The sequence below is a fragment of the Sinohyriopsis cumingii genome, chromosome 6 (genome assembly GCF_028554795.1).
Source record: "Sinohyriopsis cumingii isolate HCF-2022 chromosome 6, ASM2855479v2, whole genome shotgun sequence".
Classification (NCBI taxonomy): domain Eukaryota; kingdom Metazoa; phylum Mollusca; class Bivalvia; order Unionida; family Unionidae; genus Sinohyriopsis; species Sinohyriopsis cumingii.
Genome location: NC_142966.1, coordinates 98,271,618 through 98,293,264, shown reverse-complemented (window position 1 = coordinate 98,293,264; position 21,647 = coordinate 98,271,618). Strand labels below are relative to the sequence as shown.

Here is a 21,647-nt window from a genome sequence, read left to right as displayed (position 1 = left end):
ATGAAGATAATTTGTGTCTGTGTATGTGTGTGTGTTTGTGTGTGTGTGTGTGTGTGTGTGTGTGTGTGTGTGTGTGACTACGGCTGATTTGGAAATCTCTGTGATATTTTCAAAAATATTACCTGGTGATCAGTAGTCGTCTTCCTCGTCAAGGGAATGTTAGCTACCAGTTAGAAAGAACAAAGTGAAATTCGAAATGAGTTGTCCTGTCACATGTTGGTTAGAAATGGAATTGCAAAAACAAGAATTTTCCGAGGAAAATGTTTTCATGCCACAGAATGCTTGTTGCATGTTTATGTTTCCTGCTTTTCTATTTTCAGAGGTGTCGTTCATTTTGTAGTCTTGTGTTCGGTAGTTATTCTTTTCTTGATGCAATACGTGTAGTTACATCTACATTGTCGTATTTTATATTTTGATTTGATACCACTGACTCGCGTATAGAATGCTGGTGGATTATAATTTTTATATTTGGCAGGATACGACAGTCATGCAAGTTTGTTTTATATTTTAATATAATGATGTTGTGACTTGATTTTTTTTTCTCCAAGAAAACTGGTGTACTTTTACAGACGTAAACATTATGTACAGCTACATATTAGTCAAGCTGTCAAATCTATATAACTGGTTAAACGATTCATCAGACAATGCTTGATTATAAGAGTTATGTTTGCATGAAATAATGAATTATTTCGTTTGCGTCACAAAATAGGATTGGCCATATGATATGTAGCTAAGTCATACATAACTATTATTAAAAGTGAAGCGGCTATGGATTGGGAAACTTCACTTATTGTTAACAATTAATTTCATATCCAAATATCATCAGGTCCGAGGAGATGGATGCGACTCCTCAAAAGAATTCAGCAGAAGATTCTGATCTGGATGATTCAGAAGGCAGAGAAATGTAATCATCAATCCTGACTCCAATCTCTACAATAACACATAACTCGCAGACTATATGTAGATAAAGTATTTGAATACTATAACCCATTAATATGGATTGAGAAAGTACGCTCTGAATTGTATTATTGGGTTGGGAAGACCACTGAGAAAGGTGCATGCTGGACAGGATACAACTTAGGATGTCTGACTCTGAAGAGTCACGAAGTATACCAAGTTCTTTATATGGTCTGACTCCAAACTGTACAATCTCACATAATGCGCTAAATGTGTGCATTATTCGTTTCGATTAATAAATCCATTTTTATGCATGGAAGAGGACGCTTTGTTTGGCTTGTGTTGTAAAGGCCATTGACAAAGTATACTAATTTGTCTAACCTCAAAGATCGGGTTGGAAACTCTCCTTGCTGGAAAGAAACTTTCAGTATCAAAGTAAATTTTGCACAGCCCACACGCAGAACTGTTTGCTGAACAACACAGAATTTAGGTTTTCAGTGTAAAAACTGCCAGGAAATACATACCGGTATATATCTTGTTTCGTTTCGAATTGTAGAAGCACGTAAAATACGAAAGTGCCGATATATATTTTCGTTGATGTAATAATCATTGAAATAATTCTTTGGAATGAAGATAGTGTGTGCGTGTGTGTGTTCGTTTGTGTTTGTCTGTGTATGTGTGTGTGTTTGAGTGACTACGGCTGATTTGAAAATGTCTTTGTCATATTTGCAAAACTATTACCTGGTGATTAGTTGTCTTCCTCGTCAGGCATATGTTAGCTATGATTGAGAAAAGAACAAAGTGAAATTCGAGAGGAGAAGGCCTCTCACATGTTGGTTCGAAAATGATTGCAAAACAAGAATGTTTCGATGAAATTGTTTTCATGCCACAGAATACTTGTTGCAAGTTTATGCTTTTCTGCTTTTCTATTCCCAGGGGTTTCGTCCATTAGTTGTCCAGTGTTCTTTATTCTTTTCTTGATGTATTACGTGTAGTTCCATCTATACAATCTTATTTGATATTTTGATTTGATATTACTGACTCGCGTTTAGAATATAGCTAGAATAAAATAAGGCATTTGGTCAGTTCCGGCAGCCATTACATTTTTCTTATACTTTTAATATAATGATGTTGTGATTTGATTGTTTTCTGCATGTAAACTGTAGTACTTTAAGAGACATAAACATTATGTACAGTTAAATATTAGTCTAGAAGTAAAACCTATATAACTGACTAAATGTTTCTTCAAAATAAGCTTGATTATTAGAATTATGTTTGCATGAAGTAGTGAACTATTTCGTTTGCGTCACGAAATAGGATTGGCCTTACGATCTGTACTTAAGTCATGATTATTTTCATACCCAAATGTTATCAGGTCTCAGCAGAAAGATACGACTGCTCAAAAGAATACAGGAGAAGGTTCTGACCTGGATGAGTCAGAAGGCAGAAACAGGTAATCATCAAGCCTGGTTCCAATCCTTACAATCACACATAACACTTAGATTTTTGGTAGATAGTGTATTTGAATACTATAAACCATTCATAGGCATTAAGTACGCTCTGCATTATATTAGTGGGATGGGAAGACCACAGACAAAGGTTTATGCTGGACAGGATACAACTTATTATGTCTGCCTCTGAAGAGTCCGGAAGTACACCAAGTTCATTATATGGTCTGTCTTCAAACTGTACAATCACACATAATGCGCTAAATATTTGCACATATTCTTTTCGATTAATAAAATCCATTTGTATGCATGGAATAAGTACGCTTTGTTTGGCTTTTGTTGCAAAGCCCAATATAAAGTATACTTCTTTGTGTAACATCAAAGATCGGCATGGAAACTGTCCTTGTTTAAAAGAAACGTTTTATTATCAAATAAAATATTTCCAAGCCCACTCTCACAACTGTTTCTCTGAACAAGACATACCTACGTATTCACTGTCAAATGTGCCAGGAAATCCATTACGGTATATATCTTTTCTGATATCGAATTGTAGAAGCACGTATAATACGAAAGTCCCGATATATATTGTGTTTGATGTAATAATCAATTAGGTCATTGTTTGGAATGAAGATACTATGTGTATGTGTATGTGTGTGTATATGTGTGTGTGTGAGTGTGTGTGCGTGTGTGTGACCACAGCTGATTTGGAAATCTCTGTATCATATTTTCAAAAATATTACCTGGTGATCAGTGGTCATCTCCCTCGTCAGGGGAATGTTAGCTACCATTGAGAAAGAACAAAGTGAAATTCGAGATCAGTTGTCCTGTCACATGTTGGTTAGAAATGGAATTGGAAAACAAGAATTGTCCGAGGAAAATGTTTTCATGCCACAGAATGCTTGTTGCATGTTTATGTTTCCTGCTTTTCTATTTCCAGAAGTTTCGTTCATTTAGTAGTCCAGATCTATATAACTGGTTAAACAATTCATCAGATAAATTTTGATTATAAAAATTATGTTTGCATGAAATAATGAATTATTTCGTTTGCGTCACCAAATAGGATTGGCCTTGCGATATGTACCTAAGTCATACATGACTATTATTAAAAGTGAAGCGGGTATGGATTGGGAAACTTCACTTATTGTTAACAATTAATTTCTTATCCAAATATTATCAGGTCCGAGCGGAAGGATGCGACTCCTCAAAAGAAATCAGCAGACGGTTCTGATCTGGATGATTTAGAAGGCAGAGAAAGGTAATCATCAAGCCTGATTCCAATCTGTACAATAACACATAACACGCAGACTATATTGTAGATAAAGTATTTGAATACTATAACCCATTAATATTGATTGAGTAAGTACGCTCTGAATTGTATTATTGGGTTGGGAAGACCACTGAGAAAAGTGCATGCTGGACAGGGTACAATTTAGGATGTCTGGCTCTGAAGAATCACGAAGTATACCAAGTTCATTAATGGTCTGACTCCAAACTGTACAATCACACATAATACGCTAAATGTGTGCATATATTCGTTTCGATTAATAAAACCCATTTGTCTGCATGGAAGAAGGACGCTTTGTTTGACTTATGTTGTAAAGGCCATTTACAAAGTAGACTTATTTGTCTAGCCTCAAAGATCGGGTTGGAAACTCTTCTTGCTGGAAAGAAACTTTTTATTATCAAAGTAAATTTTGCACAGCCCACAGGCAGAACGGTTTGCTGAACAACACATAATTAGGTATTCAGTGTCAAAAGTACCAGGAAATACATTACGGTATATATTTTATCTCATTTCGGATTGTAGAAGCAAGTAAAACACGAAAGTGCCGATACATATTTTCGCTGATGTAATAATCATTGAAATCATTCTTTGGAATCAAGTGAATATGTGTATGTGTGTGTTTGTGTGTGGGTGTGGGTGTGACTAAGGCTGATTTGAAAATGTCTTTGTCATATTTGCAAAACTACTACCTGGTGATTAGTTGTCTTCGTCCTCTTCAGGGGTATGTTAGCTATCATTGAGAAAAGAACAAAGTGAAATTCGACAAAAGTAGGCCTCTCATATGTTGGTTCGAAAATGATTGCAAAACAAGAATGTTCCGATGAAATTGTTTTCATGCCACAGAATACTTGCTGCTTGTTTATGCTTTCCTGCTTTTCTATTTCCAGAGGTTTCGATCATTTGGTAGTCCAATGTTCTTTATTCTTTTCTTGATGTATTACGTGTAGTTCCAGCTACACTATCTTATTTTATATTTTGATTTGATATCACTGACTCGCGTTTAGAATATAGCTGGATTATAATTTATGCATTTGGTCAGATCGGGCATTGATGTCATTTTTTTGTGTTGCAAAGCCCAATACAAAGCATACTTCTTTGTGTAATATCAAAGATCGGCATGGAAACGGTCCTTGTTTACAGGAAACGTTTTATTATCAAATACGATATTCCCAAGCCCACTCTCAGAACTGTTCGCTGAACAAGACATACCTACGTATTCACTGTCAAAAGTGCCAGGAAATCCATTACGGTATATATCTTTTCTGATTTCGATTTTTAGAAGCACGTATAATACGAAAGTCCCGATATATATTTTGTTTGATGTAATAATCAATTAGGTCATTGTTTGGAATGAAGATAATTTGTGTCTGTGTATGTGTGTGTGTTTGTGTGTGTGTGTGTGTGTGTGTGTGTGTGTGTGACTACGGCTGATTTGGAAATCTCTGTGATATTTTCAAAAATATTACCTGGTGATCAGTAGTCGTCTTCCTCGTCAAGGGAATGTTAGCTACCAGTTAGAAAGAACAAAGTGAAATTCGAAATGAGTTGTCCTGTCACATGTTGGTTAGAAATGGAATTGCAAAAACAAGAATTTTCCGAGGAAAATGTTTTCATGCCACAGAATGCTTGTTGGATGTTTATGTTTCCTGCTTTTCTATTTTCAGAGGTGTCGTTCATTTTGTAGTCTTGTGTTCGGTAGTTATTCTTTTCTTGATGCAATACGTGTAGTTACATCTACATTGTCGTATTTTACATTTTGATTTGATACCACTGACTCGCGTATAGAATGCTGGTGGATTATAATTTTTATATTTGGCAGGATACGACAGTCATGCAAGTTTGTTTTATATTTTAATATAATGATGTTGTGACTTGATTTTTTTTTCTCCAAGAAAACTGGTGTACTTTTACAGACGTAAACATTATGTACAGCTACATATTAGTCAAGCTGTCAAATCTATATAACTGGTTAAACGATTCATCAGACAATGCTTGATTATAAGAGTTATGTTTGCATGAAATAATGAATTATTTCGTTTGCGTCACAAAATAGGATTGGCCATATGATATGTAGCTAAGTCATACATAACTATTATTAAAAGTGAAGCGGCTATGGATTGGGAAACTTCACTTATTGTTAACAATTAATTTCATATCCAAATATCATCAGGTCCGAGGAGATGGATGCGACTCCTCAAAAGAATTCAGCAGAAGATTCTGATCTGGATGATTCAGAAGGCAGAGAAATGTAATCATCAATCCTGACTCCAATCTCTACAATAACACATAACTCGCAGACTATATGTAGATAAAGTATTTGAATACTATAACCCATTAATATGGATTGAGAAAGTACGCTCTGAATTGTATTATTGGGTTGGGAAGATCACTGAGAAAGGTGCATGCTGGACAGGATACAACTTAGGATGTCTGACTCTGAAGAGTCACGAAGTATACCAAGTTCTTTATATGGTCTGACTCCAAACTGTACAATCTCACATAATGCGCTAAATGTGTGCATTATTCGTTTCGATTAATAAATCCATTTTTATGCATGGAAGAGGACGCTTTGTTTGGCTTGTGTTGTAAAGGCCATTGACAAAGTATACTAATTTGTCTAACCTCAAAGATCGGGTTGGAAACTCTCCTTGCTGGAAAGAAACTTTCAGTATCAAAGTAAATTTTGCACAGCCCACACGCAGAACTGTTTGCTGAACAACACAGAATTTAGGTTTTCAGTGTAAAAACTGCCAGGAAATACATACCGGTATATATCTTGTTTCGTTTCGAATTGTAGAAGCACGTAAAATACGAAAGTGCCGATATATATTTTCGTTGATGTAATAATCATTGAAATAATTCTTTGGAATGAAGATAGTGTGTGCGTGTGTGTGTTCGTTTGTGTTTGTCTGTGTATGTGTGTGTGTTTGAGTGACTACGGCTGATTTGAAAATGTCTTTGTCATATTTGCAAAACTATTACCTGGTGATTAGTTGTCTTCCTCGTCAGGCATATGTTAGCTATGATTGAGAAAAGAACAAAGTGAAATTCGAGAGGAGAAGGCCTCTCACATGTTGGTTCGAAAATGATTGCAAAACAAGAATGTTTCGATGAAATTGTTTTCATGCCACAGAATACTTGTTGCAAGTTTATGCTTTTCTGCTTTTCTATTCCCAGGGGTTTCGTCCATTAGTTGTCCAGTGTTCTTTATTCTTTTCTTGATGTATTACGTGTAGTTCCATCTATACAATCTTATTTGATATTTTGATTTGATATTACTGACTCGCGTTTAGAATATAGCTAGAATAAAATAAGGCATTTGGTCAGTTCCGGCAGCCATTACATTTTTCTTATACTTTTAATATAATGATGTTGTGATTTGATTGTTTTCTGCATGTAAACTGTAGTACTTTAAGAGACATAAACATTATGTACAGTTAAATATTAGTCTAGAAGTAAAACCTATATAACTGACTAAATGTTTCTTCAAAATAAGCTTGATTATTAGAATTATGTTTGCATGAAGTAGTGAACTATTTCGTTTGCGTCACGAAATAGGATTGGCCTTACGATCTGTACTTAAGTCATGATTATTTTCATACCCAAATGTTATCAGGTCTCAGCAGAAAGATACGACTGCTCAAAAGAATACAGGAGAAGGTTCTGACCTGGATGAGTCAGAAGGCAGAAACAGGTAATCATCAAGCCTGGTTCCAATCCTTACAATCACACATAACACTTAGATTTTTGGTAGATAGTGTATTTGAATACTATAAACCATTCATAGGCATTAAGTACGCTCTGCATTATATTAGTGGGATGGGAAGACCACAGACAAAGGTTTATGCTGGACAGGATACAACTTATTATGTCTGCCTCTGAAGAGTCCGGAAGTACACCAAGTTCATTATATGGTCTGTCTTCAAACTGTACAATCACACATAATGCGCTAAATATTTGCACATATTCTTTTCGATTAATAAAATCCATTTGTATGCATGGAATAAGTACGCTTTGTTTGGCTTTTGTTGCAAAGCCCAATATAAAGTATACTTCTTTGTGTAACATCAAAGATCGGCATGGAAACTGTCCTTGTTTAAAAGAAACGTTTTATTATCAAATAAAATATTTCCAAGCCCACTCTCACAACTGTTTCTCTGAACAAGACATACCTACGTATTCACTGTCAAATGTGCCAGGAAATCCATTACGGTATATATCTTTTCTGATATCGAATTGTAGAAGCACGTATAATACGAAAGTCCCGATATATATTGTGTTTGATGTAATAATCAATTAGGTCATTGTTTGGAATGAAGATACTATGTGTATGTGTATGTGTGTGTATATGTGTGTGTGTGAGTGTGTGTGCGTGTGTGTGACCACAGCTGATTTGGAAATCTCTGTATCATATTTTCAAAAATATTACCTGGTGATCAGTGGTCATCTCCCTCGTCAGGGGAATCTTAGCTACCATTGAGAAAGAACAAAGTGAAATTCGAGATCAGTTGTCCTGTCACATGTTGGTTAGAAATGGAATTGGAAAACAAGAATTGTCCGAGGAAAATGTTTTCATGCCACAGAATGCTTGTTGCATGTTTATGTTTCCTGCTTTTCTATTTCCAGAAGTTTCGTTCATTTAGTAGTCCAGATCTATATAACTGGTTAAACAATTCATCAGATAAATTTTGATTATAAAAATTATGTTTGCATGAAATAATGAATTATTTCGTTTGCGTCACCAAATAGGATTGGCCTTGCGATATGTACCTAAGTCATACATGACTATTATTAAAAGTGAAGCGGGTATGGATTGGGAAACTTCACTTATTGTTAACAATTAATTTCTTATCCAAATATTATCAGGTCCGAGCGGAAGGATGCGACTCCTCAAAAGAAATCAGCAGACGGTTCTGATCTGGATGATTTAGAAGGCAGAGAAAGGTAATCATCAAGCCTGATTCCAATCTGTACAATAACACATAACACGCAGACTATATTGTAGATAAAGTATTTGAATACTATAACCCATTAATATTGATTGAGTAAGTACGCTCTGAATTGTATTATTGGGTTGGGAAGACCACTGAGAAAAGTGCATGCTGGACAGGGTACAATTTAGGATGTCTGGCTCTGAAGAATCACGAAGTATACCAAGTTCATTAATGGTCTGACTCCAAACTGTACAATCACACATAATACGCTAAATGTGTGCATATATTCGTTTCGATTAATAAAACCCATTTGTCTGCATGGAAGAAGGACGCTTTGTTTGACTTATGTTGTAAAGGCCATTTACAAAGTAGACTTATTTGTCTAGCCTCAAAGATCGGGTTGGAAACTCTTCTTGCTGGAAAGAAACTTTTTATTATCAAAGTAAATTTTGCACAGCCCACAGGCAGAACGGTTTGCTGAACAACACATAATTAGGTATTCAGTGTCAAAAGTACCAGGAAATACATTACGGTATATATTTTATCTCATTTCGGATTGTAGAAGCAAGTAAAACACGAAAGTGCCGATACATATTTTCGCTGATGTAATAATCATTGAAATCATTCTTTGGAATCAAGTGAATGTGTGTATGTGTGTGTTTGTGTGTGGGTGTGGGTGTGACTAAGGCTGATTTGAAAATGTCTTTGTCATATTTGCAAAACTACTACCTGGTGATTAGTTGTCTTCGTCCTCTTCAGGGGTATGTTAGCTATCATTGAGAAAAGAACAAAGTGAAATTCGACAAAAGTAGGCCTCTCATATGTTGGTTCGAAAATGATTGCAAAACAAGAATGTTCCGATGAAATTGTTTTCATGCCACAGAATACTTGCTGCTTGTTTATGCTTTCCTGCTTTTCTATTTCCAGAGGTTTCGATCATTTGGTAGTCCAATGTTCTTTATTCTTTTCTTGATGTATTACGTGTAGTTCCAGCTACACTATCTTATTTTATATTTTGATTTGATATCACTGACTCGCGTTTAGAATATAGCTGGATTATAATTTATGCATTTGGTCAGATCGGGCATTGATGTCATTTTTTTGTGTTGCAAAGCCCAATACAAAGCATACTTCTTTGTGTAATATCAAAGATCGGCATGGAAACGGTCCTTGTTTACAGGAAACGTTTTATTATCAAATACGATATTCCCAAGCCCACTCTCAGAACTGTTCGCTGAACAAGACATACCTACGTATTCACTGTCAAAAGTGCCAGGAAATCCATTACGGTATATATCTTTTCTGATTTCGATTTTTAGAAGCACGTATAATACGAAAGTCCCGATATATATTTTGTTTGATGTAATAATCAATTAGGTCATTGTTTGGAATGAAGATAATTTGTGTCTGTGTATGTGTGTGTGTTTGTGTGTGTGTGTGTGTGTGTGTGTGTGTGTGTGACTACGGCTGATTTGGAAATCTCTGTGATATTTTCAAAAATATTACCTGGTGATCAGTAGTCGTCTTCCTCGTCAAGGGAATGTTAGCTACCAGTTAGAAAGAACAAAGTGAAATTCGAAATGAGTTGTCCTGTCACATGTTGGTTAGAAATGGAATTGCAAAAACAAGAATTTTCCGAGGAAAATGTTTTCATGCCACAGAATGCTTGTTGAATGTTTATGTTTCCTGCTTTTCTATTTTCAGAGGTGTCGTTCATTTTGTAGTCTTGTGTTCGGTAGTTATTCTTTTCTTGATGCAATACGTGTAGTTACATCAGTTAGCTACCAGTTAGAAAGAACAAAGTGAAATTCGAAATGAGTTGTCCTGTCACATGTTGGTTAGAAATGGAATTGCAAAAACAAGAATTTTCCGAGGAAAATGTTTTCATGCCACAGAATGCTTGTTGCATGTTTATGTTTCCTGCTTTTCTATTTTCAGAGGTGTCGTTCATTTTGTAGTCTTGTGTTCGGTAGTTATTCTTTTGTAGTCTTGTGTTCGGTAGTTATTCTTTTCTTGATGCAATACGTGTAGTTACATCAGTTAGCTACCAGTTAGAAAGAACAAAGTGAAATTCGAAATGAGTTGTCCTGTCACATGTTGGTTAGAAATGGAATTGCAAAAACAAGAATTTTCCGAGGAAAATGTTTTCATGCCACAGAATGCTTGTTGCATGTTTATGTTTCCTGCTTTTCTATTTTCAGAGGTGTCGTTCATTTTGTAGTCTTGTGTTCGGTAGTTATTCTTTTCTTGATGCAATACGTGCAGTTACATCAGTTAGCTACCAGTTAGAAAGAACAAAGTGAAATTCGAAATGAGTTGTCCTGTCACATGTTGGTTAGAAATGGAATTGCAAAAACAAGAATTTTCCGAGGAAAATGTTTTCATGCCACAGAATGCTTGTTGCATGTTTATGTTTCCTGCTTTTCTATTTTCAGAGGTGTCGTTCATTTTGTAGTCTTGTGTTCGGTAGTTATTCTTTTCTTGATGCAATACGTGTAGTTACATCTACATTGTCGTATTTTATATTTTGATTTGATACCACTGACTCGCGTATAGAATGCTGGTGGATTATAATTTTTATATTTGGCAGGATACGACAGTCATGCAAGTTTGTTTTATATTTTAATATAATGATGTTGTGACTTGATTTTTTTTTCTCCAAGAAAACTGGTGTACTTTTACAGACGTAAACATTATGTACAGCTACATATTAGTCAAGCTGTCAAATCTATATAACTGGTTAAACGATTCATCAGACAATGCTTGATTATAAGAGTTATGTTTGCATGAAATAATGAATTATTTCGTTTGCGTCACAAAATAGGATTGGCCATATGATATGTAGCTAAGTCATACATAACTATTATTAAAAGTGAAGCGGCTATGGATTGGGAAACTTCACTTATTGTTAACAATTAATTTCATATCCAAATATCATCAGGTCCGAGGAGATGGATGCGACTCCTCAAAAGAATTCAGCAGAAGATTCTGATCTGGATGATTCAGAAGGCAGAGAAATGTAATCATCAATCCTGACTCCAATCTCTACAATAACACATAACTCGCAGACTATATGTAGATAAAGTATTTGAATACTATAACCCATTAATATGGATTGAGAAAGTACGCTCTGAATTGTATTATTGGGTTGGGAAGACCACTGAGAAAGGTGCATGCTGGACAGGATACAACTTAGGATGTCTGACTCTGAAGAGTCACGAAGTATACCAAGTTCTTTATATGGTCTGACTCCAAACTGTACAATCTCACATAATGCGCTAAATGTGTGCATTATTCGTTTCGATTAATAAATCCATTTTTATGCATGGAAGAGGACGCTTTGTTTGGCTTGTGTTGTAAAGGCCATTGACAAAGTATACTAATTTGTCTAACCTCAAAGATCGGGTTGGAAACTCTCCTTGCTGGAAAGAAACTTTCAGTATCAAAGTAAATTTTGCACAGCCCACACGCAGAACTGTTTGCTGAACAACACAGAATTTAGGTTTTCAGTGTAAAAACTGCCAGGAAATACATACCGGTATATATCTTGTTTCGTTTCGAATTGTAGAAGCACGTAAAATACGAAAGTGCCGATATATATTTTCGTTGATGTAATAATCATTGAAATAATTCTTTGGAATGAAGATAGTGTGTGCGTGTGTGTGTTCGTTTGTGTTTGTCTGTGTATGTGTGTGTGTTTGAGTGACTACGGCTGATTTGAAAATGTCTTTGTCATATTTGCAAAACTATTACCTGGTGATTAGTTGTCTTCCTCGTCAGGCATATGTTAGCTATGATTGAGAAAAGAACAAAGTGAAATTCGAGAGGAGAAGGCCTCTCACATGTTGGTTCGAAAATGATTGCAAAACAAGAATGTTTCGATGAAATTGTTTTCATGCCACAGAATACTTGTTGCAAGTTTATGCTTTTCTGCTTTTCTATTCCCAGGGGTTTCGTCCATTAGTTGTCCAGTGTTCTTTATTCTTTTCTTGATGTATTACGTGTAGTTCCATCTATACAATCTTATTTGATATTTTGATTTGATATTACTGACTCGCGTTTAGAATATAGCTAGAATAAAATAAGGCATTTGGTCAGTTCCGGCAGCCATTACATTTTTCTTATACTTTTAATATAATGATGTTGTGATTTGATTGTTTTCTGCATGTAAACTGTAGTACTTTAAGAGACATAAACATTATGTACAGTTAAATATTAGTCTAGAAGTAAAACCTATATAACTGACTAAATGTTTCTTCAAAATAAGCTTGATTATTAGAATTATGTTTGCATGAAGTAGTGAACTATTTCGTTTGCGTCACGAAATAGGATTGGCCTTACGATCTGTACTTAAGTCATGATTATTTTCATACCCAAATGTTATCAGGTCTCAGCAGAAAGATACGACTGCTCAAAAGAATACAGGAGAAGGTTCTGACTTGGATGAGTCAGAAGGCAGAAACAGGTAATCATCAAGCCTGGTTCCAATCCTTACAATCACACATAACACTTAGATTTTTGGTAGATAGTGTATTTGAATACTATAAACCATTCATAGGCATTAAGTACGCTCTGCATTATATTAGTGGGATGGGAAGACCACAGACAAAGGTTTATGCTGGACAGGATACAACTTATTATGTCTGCCTCTGAAGAGTCCGGAAGTACACCAAGTTCATTATATGGTCTGTCTTCAAACTGTACAATCACACATAATGCGCTAAATATTTGCACATATTCTTTTCGATTAATAAAATCCATTTGTATGCATGGAATAAGTACGCTTTGTTTGGCTTTTGTTGCAAAGCCCAATATAAAGTATACTTCTTTGTGTAACATCAAAGATCGGCATGGAAACTGTCCTTGTTTAAAAGAAACGTTTTATTATCAAATAAAATATTTCCAAGCCCACTCTCACAACTGTTTCTCTGAACAAGACATACCTACGTATTCACTGTCAAATGTGCCAGGAAATCCATTACGGTATATATCTTTTCTGATATCGAATTGTAGAAGCACGTATAATACGAAAGTCCCGATATATATTGTGTTTGATGTAATAATCAATTAGGTCATTGTTTGGAATGAAGATACTATGTGTATGTGTACGTGTGTGTATATGTGTGTGTGTGAGTGTGTGTGCGTGTGTGTGACCACAGCTGATTTGGAAATCTCTGTATCATATTTTCAAAAATATTACCTGGTGATCAGTGGTCATCTCCCTCGTCAGGGGAATCTTAGCTACCATTGAGAAAGAACAAAGTGAAATTCGAGATCAGTTGTCCTGTCACATGTTGGTTAGAAATGGAATTGGAAAACAAGAATTGTCCGAGGAAAATGTTTTCATGCCACAGAATGCTTGTTGCATGTTTATGTTTCCTGCTTTTCTATTTCCAGAAGTTTCGTTCATTTAGTAGTCCAGATCTATATAACTGGTTAAACAATTCATCAGATAAATTTTGATTATAAAAATTATGTTTGCATGAAATAATGAATTATTTCGTTTGCGTCACCAAATAGGATTGGCCTTGCGATATGTACCTAAGTCATACATGACTATTATTAAAAGTGAAGCGGGTATGGATTGGGAAACTTCACTTATTGTTAACAATTAATTTCTTATCCAAATATTATCAGGTCCGAGCGGAAGGATGCGACTCCTCAAAAGAAATCAGCAGACGGTTCTGATCTGGATGATTTAGAAGGCAGAGAAAGGTAATCATCAAGCCTGATTCCAATCTGTACAATAACACATAACACGCAGACTATATTGTAGATAAAGTATTTGAATACTATAACCCATTAATATTGATTGAGTAAGTACGCTCTGAATTGTATTATTGGGTTGGGAAGACCACTGAGAAAAGTGCATGCTGGACAGGGTACAATTTAGGATGTCTGGCTCTGAAGAATCACGAAGTATACCAAGTTCATTAATGGTCTGACTCCAAACTGTACAATCACACATAATACGCTAAATGTGTGCATATATTCGTTTCGATTAATAAAACCCATTTGTCTGCATGGAAGAAGGACGCTTTGTTTGACTTATGTTGTAAAGGCCATTTACAAAGTAGACTTATTTGTCTAGCCTCAAAGATCGGGTTGGAAACTCTTCTTGCTGGAAAGAAACTTTTTATTATCAAAGTAAATTTTGCACAGCCCACAGGCAGAACGGTTTGCTGAACAACACATAATTAGGTATTCAGTGTCAAAAGTACCAGGAAATACATTACGGTATATATTTTATCTCATTTCGGATTGTAGAAGCAAGTAAAACACGAAAGTGCCGATACATATTTTCGCTGATGTAATAATCATTGAAATCATTCTTTGGAATCAAGTGAATGTGTGTATGTGTGTGTTTGTGTGTGGGTGTGGGTGTGACTAAGGCTGATTTGAAAATGTCTTTGTCATATTTGCAAAACTACTACCTGGTGATTAGTTGTCTTCGTCCTCTTCAGGGGTATGTTAGCTATCATTGAGAAAAGAACAAAGTGAAATTCGACAAAAGTAGGCCTCTCATATGTTGGTTCGAAAATGATTGCAAAACAAGAATGTTCCGATGAAATTGTTTTCATGCCACAGAATACTTGCTGCTTGTTTATGCTTTCCTGCTTTTCTATTTCCAGAGGTTTCGATCATTTGGTAGTCCAATGTTCTTTATTCTTTTCTTGATGTATTACGTGTAGTTCCAGCTACACTATCTTATTTTATATTTTGATTTGATATCACTGACTCGCGTTTAGAATATAGCTGGATTATAATTTATGCATTTGGTCAGATCGGGCATTGATGTCATTTTTTTGTGTTGCAAAGCCCAATACAAAGCATACTTCTTTGTGTAATATCAAAGATCGGCATGGAAACGGTCCTTGTTTACAGGAAACGTTTTATTATCAAATACGATATTCCCAAGCCCACTCTCAGAACTGTTCGCTGAACAAGACATACCTACGTATTCACTGTCAAAAGTGCCAGGAAATCCATTACGGTATATATCTTTTCTGATTTCGATTTTTAGAAGCACGTATAATACGAAAGTCCCGATATATATTTTGTTTGATGTAATAATCAATTAGGTCATTGTTTGGAATGAAGATAATTTGTGTCTGTGTATGTGTGTGTGTTTGTGTGTGTGTGTGTGTGTGTGTGTGTGTGTGTGTGTGACTACGGCTGATTTGGAAATCTCTGTGATATTTTCAAAAATATTACCTGGTGATCAGTAGTCGTCTTCCTCGTCAAGGGAATGTTAGCTACCAGTTAGAAAGAACAAAGTGAAATTCGAAATGAGTTGTCCTGTCACATGTTGGTTAGAAATGGAATTGCAAAAACAAGAATTTTCCGAGGAAAATGTTTTCATGCCACAGAATGCTTGTTGCATGTTTATGTTTCCTGCTTTTCTATTTTCAGAGGTGTCGTTCATTTTGTAGTCTTGTGTTCGGTAGTTATTCTTTTCCTGATGCAATACGTGTAGTTACATCTACATTGTCGTATTTTATATTTTGATTTGATACCACTGACTCGCGTATAGAATGCTGGTGGATTATAATTTTTATATTTGGCAGGATACGACAGTCATGCAAGTTTGTTTTATATTTTAATATAATGATGTTGTGACTTGATTTTTTTTTCTCCAAGAAAACTGGTGTACTTTTACAGACGTAAACATTATGTACAGCTACATATTAGTCAAGCTGTCAAATCTATATAACTGGTTAAACGATTCATCAGACAATGCTTGATTATAAGAGTTATGTTTGCATGAAATAATGAATTATTTCGTTTGCGTCACAAAATAGGATTGGCCATATGATATGTAGCTAAGTCATACATAACTATTATTAAAAGTGAAGCGGCTATGGATTGGGAAACTTCACTTATTGTTAACAATTAATTTCATATCCAAATATCATCAGGTCCGAGGAGATGGATGCGACTCCTCAAAAGAATTCAGCAGAAGATTCTGATCTGGATGATTCAGAAGGCAGAGAAATGTAATCATCAATCCTGACTCCAATCTCTACAATAACACATAACTCGCAGACTATATGTAGATAAAGTATTTGAATACTATAACCCATTAATATGGATTGAGAAAGTACGCTCTGAATTGTATTATTGGGTTGGGAAGACCACTGAGAAAGGTGCATGCTGGACAGGATACAACTTAGGATGTCTGACTCTGAAGAGTCACGAAGTATACCAAGTTCTTTATATGGTCTGACTCCAAACTGTACAATCTCACATAATGCGCTAAATGTGTGCATTATTCGTTTCGATTAATAAATCCATTTTTATGCATGGAAGAGGACGCTTTGTTTGGCTTGTGTTGTAAAGGCCATTGACAAAGTATACTAATTTGTCTAACCTCAAAGATCGGGTTGGAAACTCTCCTTGCTGGAAAGAAACTTTCAGTATCAAAGTAAATTTTGCACAGCCCACACGCAGAACTGTTTGCTGAACAACACAGAATTTAGGTTTTCAGTGTAAAAACTGCCAGGAAATACATACCGGTATATATCTTGTTTCGTTTCGAATTGTAGAAGCACGTAAAATACGAAAGTGCCGATATATATTTTCGTTGATGTAATAATCATTGAAATAATTCTTTGGAATGAAGATAGTGTGTGCGTGTGTGTGTTCGTTTGTGTTTGTCTGTGTATGTGTGTGTGTTTGAGTGACTACGGCTGATTTGAAAATGTCTTTGTCATATTTGCAAAACTATTACCTGGTGATTAGTTGTCTTCCTCGTCAGGCATATGTTAGCTATGATTGAGAAAAGAACAAAGTGAAATTCGAGAGGAGAAGGCCTCTCACATGTTGGTTCGAAAATGATTGCAAAACAAGAATGTTTCGATGAAATTGTTTTCATGCCACAGAATACTTGTTGCAAGTTTATGCTTTTCTGCTTTTCTATTCCCAGGGGTTTCGTCCATTAGTTGTCCAGTGTTCTTTATTCTTTTCTTGATGTATTACGTGTAGTTCCATCTATACAATCTTATTTGATATTTTGATTTGATATTACTGACTCGCGTTTAGAATATAGCTAGAATAAAATAAGGCATTTGGTCAGTTCCGGCAGCCATTACATTTTTCTTATACTTTTAATATAATGATGTTGTGATTTGATTGTTTTCTGCATGTAAACTGTAGTACTTTAAGAGACATAAACATTATGTACAGTTAAATATTAGTCTAGAAGTAAAACCTATATAACTGACTAAATGTTTCTTCAAAATAAGCTTGATTATTAGAATTATGTTTGCATGAAGTAGTGAACTATTTCGTTTGCGTCACGAAATAGGATTGGCCTTACGATCTGTACTTAAGTCATGATTATTTTCATACCCAAATGTTATCAGGTCTCAGCAGAAAGATACGACTGCTCAAAAGAATACAGGAGAAGGTTCTGACCTGGATGAGTCAGAAGGCAGAAACAGGTAATCATCAAGCCTGGTTCCAATCCTTACAATCACACATAACACTTAGATTTTTGGTAGATAGTGTATTTGAATACTATAAACCATTCATAGGCATTAAGTACGCTCTGCATTATATTAGTGGGATGGGAAGACCACAGACAAAGGTTTATGCTGGACAGGATACAACTTATTATGTCTGCCTCTGAAGAGTCCGGAAGTACACCAAGTTCATTATATGGTCTGTCTTCAAACTGTACAATCACACATAATGCGCTAAATATTTGCACATATTCTTTTCGATTAATAAAATCCATTTGTATGCATGGAATAAGTACGCTTTGTTTGGCTTTTGTTGCAAAGCCCAATATAAAGTATACTTCTTTGTGTAACATCAAAGATCGGCATGGAAACTGTCCTTGTTTAAAAGAAACGTTTTATTATCAAATAAAATATTTCCAAGCCCACTCTCACAACTGTTTCTCTGAACAAGACATACCTACGTATTCACTGTCAAATGTGCCAGGAAATCCATTACGGTATATATCTTTTCTGATATCGAATTGTAGAAGCACGTATAATACGAAAGTCCCGATATATATTGTGTTTGATGTAATAATCAATTAGGTCATTGTTTGGAATGAAGATACTATGTGTATGTGTATGTGTGTGTATATGTGTGTGTGTGAGTGTGTGTGCGTGTGTGTGACCACAGCTGATTTGGAAATCTCTGTATCATATTTTCAAAAATATTACCTGGTGATCAGTGGTCATCTCCCTCGTCAGGGGAATCTTAGCTACCATTGAGAAAGAACAAAGTGAAATTCGAGATCAGTTGTCCTGTCACATGTTGGTTAGAAATGGAATTGGAAAACAAGAATTGTCCGAGGAAAATGTTTTCATGCCACAGAATGCTTGTTGCATGTTTATGTTTCCTGCTTTTCTATTTCCAGAAGTTTCGTTCATTTAGTAGTCCAGATCTATATAACTGGTTAAACAATTCATCAGATAAATTTTGATTATAAAAATTATGTTTGCATGAAATAATGAATTATTTCGTTTGCGTCACCAAATAGGATTGGCCTTGCGATATGTACCTAAGTCATACATGACTATTATTAAAAGTGAAGCGGGTATGGATTGGGAAACTTCACTTATTGTTAACAATTAATTTCTTATCCAAATATTATCAGGTCCGAGCGGAAGGATGCGACTCCTCAAAAGAAATCAGCAGACGGTTCTGATCTGGATGATTTAGAAGGCAGAGAAAGGTAATCATCAAGCCTGATTCCAATCTGTACAATAACACATAACACGCAGACTATATTGTAGATAAAGTATTTGAATACTATAACCCATTAATATTGATTGAGTAAGTACGCTCTGAATTGTATTATTGGGTTGGGAAGACCACTGAGAAAAGTGCATGCTGGACAGGGTACAATTTAGGATGTCTGGCTCTGAAGAATCACGAAGTATACCAAGTTCATTAATGGTCTGACTCCAAACTGTACAATCACACATAATACGCTAAATGTGTGCATATATTCGTTTCGATTAATAAAACCCATTTGTCTGCATGGAAGAAGGACGCTTTGTTTGACTTATGTTGTAAAGGCCATTTACAAAGTAGACTTATTTGTCTAGCCTCAAAGATCGGGTTGGAAACTCTTCTTGCTGGAAAGAAACTTTTTATTATCAAAGTAAATTTTGCACAGCCCACAGGCAGAACGGTTTGCTGAACAACACATAATTAGGTATTCAGTGTCAAAAGTACCAGGAAATACATTACGGTATATATTTTATCTCATTTCGGATTGTAGAAGCAAGTAAAACACGAAAGTGCCGATACATATTTTCGCTGATGTAATAATCATTGAAATCATTCTTTGGAATCAAGTGAATGTGTGTATGTGTGTGTTTGTGTGTGGGTGTGGGTGTGACTAAGGCTGATTTGAAAATGTCTTTGTCATATTTGCAAAACTACTACCTGGTGATTAGTTGTCTTCGTCCTCTTCAGGGGTATGTTAGCTATCATTGAGAAAAGAACAAAGTGAAATTCGACAAAAGTAGGCCTCTCATATGTTGGTTCGAAAATGATTGCAAAACAAGAATGTTCCGATGAAATTGTTTTCATGCCACAGAATACTTGCTGCTTGTTTATGCTTTCCTGCTTTTCTATTTCCAGAGGTTTCGATCATTTGGTAGTCCAATGTTCTTTATTCTTTTCTTGATGTATTACGTGTAGTTCCAGCTACACTATCTTATTTTATATTTTGATTTGATATCACTGACTCGCGTTTAGAATATAGCTGGATTATAATTTATGCATTTGGTCAGATCGGGCATTGATGTCATTTTTTTGTGTTGCAAAGCCCAATACAAAGCATACTTCTTTGTGTAATATCAAAGATCGGCATGGAAACGGTCCTTGTTTACAGGAAACGTTTTATTATCAAATACGATATTCCCAAGCCCACTCTCAGAACTGTTCGCTGAACAAGACATACCTACGTATTCACTGTCAAAAGTGCCAGGAAATCCATTACGGTATATATCTTTTCTGATTTCGATTTTTAGAAGCACGTATAATACGAAAGTCCCGATATATATTTTGTTTGATGTAATAATCAATTAGGTCATTGTTTGGAATGAAGATAATTTGTGTCTGTGTATGTGTGTGTGTTTGTGTGTGTGTGTGTGTGTGTGTGTGTGTGTGACTACGGCTGATTTGGAAATCTCTGTGATATTTTCAAAAATATTACCTGGTGATCAGTAGTCGTCTTCCTCGTCAAGGGAATGTTAGCTACCAGTTAGAAAGAACAAAGTGAAATTCGAAATGAGTTGTCCTGTCACATGTTGGTTAGAAATGGAATTGCAAAAACAAGAATTTTCCGAGGAAAATGTTTTCATGCCACAGAATGCTTGTTGCATGTTTATGTTTCCTGCTTTTCTATTTTCAGAGGTGTCGTTCATTTTGTAGTCTTGTGTTCGGTAGTTATTCTTTTCTTGATGCAATACGTGTAGTTACATCAGTTAGCTACCAGTTAGAAAGAACAAAGTGAAATTCGAAATGAGTTGTCCTGTCACATGTTGGTTAGAAATGGAATTGCAAAAACAAGAATTTTCCGAGGAAAATGTTTTCATGCCACAGAATGCTTGTTGCATGTTTATGTTTCCTGCTTTTCTATTTTCAGAGGTGTCGTTCATTTTGTAGTCTTGTGTTCGGTAGTTATTCTTTTCTTGATGCAATACGTGCAGTTACATCAGTTAGCTACCAGTTAGAAAGAACAAAGTGAAATTCGAAATGAGTTGTCCTGTCACATGTTGGTTAGAAATGGAATTGCAAAAACAAGAATTTTCCGAGGAAAATGTTTTCATGCCACAGAATGCTTGTTGCATGTTTATGTTTCCTGCTTTTCTATTTTCAGAGGTGTCGTTCATTTTGTAGTCTTGTGTTCGGTAGTTATTCTTTTCTTGATGCAATACGTGTAGTTACATCTACATTGTCGTATTTTATATTTTGATTTGATACCACTGACTCGCGTATAGAATGCTGGTGGATTATAATTTTTATATTTGGCAGGATACGACAGTCATGCAAGTTTGTTTTATATTTTAATATAATGATGTTGTGACTTGATTTTTTTTTCTCCAAGAA

At 35.4% G+C, this 21,647-nt stretch overlaps 1 protein-coding gene across 1 annotated transcript in view; it reads left to right on the top strand.

Annotated features, from left to right (window-relative positions):
* LOC149797526 (uncharacterized) overlaps nucleotides 1-21,647 on the top strand; it is a 194,012-nt gene that overhangs the window by 61,912 nt on the left and 110,453 nt on the right. The window contains exons 26-37 of the mRNA XM_089960770.1: nucleotides 827-904; nucleotides 2,273-2,350; nucleotides 3,523-3,600; nucleotides 5,801-5,878; nucleotides 7,247-7,324; nucleotides 8,497-8,574; nucleotides 11,506-11,583; nucleotides 12,952-13,029; nucleotides 14,202-14,279; nucleotides 16,484-16,561; nucleotides 17,930-18,007; nucleotides 19,180-19,257. Coding sequence (XP_089816896.1) covers nucleotides 827-904; nucleotides 2,273-2,350; nucleotides 3,523-3,600; nucleotides 5,801-5,878; nucleotides 7,247-7,324; nucleotides 8,497-8,574; nucleotides 11,506-11,583; nucleotides 12,952-13,029; nucleotides 14,202-14,279; nucleotides 16,484-16,561; nucleotides 17,930-18,007; nucleotides 19,180-19,257 — 936 coding nt within the window. The remainder of the gene's footprint in view (nucleotides 1-826; nucleotides 905-2,272; nucleotides 2,351-3,522; nucleotides 3,601-5,800; nucleotides 5,879-7,246; nucleotides 7,325-8,496; nucleotides 8,575-11,505; nucleotides 11,584-12,951; nucleotides 13,030-14,201; nucleotides 14,280-16,483; nucleotides 16,562-17,929; nucleotides 18,008-19,179; nucleotides 19,258-21,647) is intronic.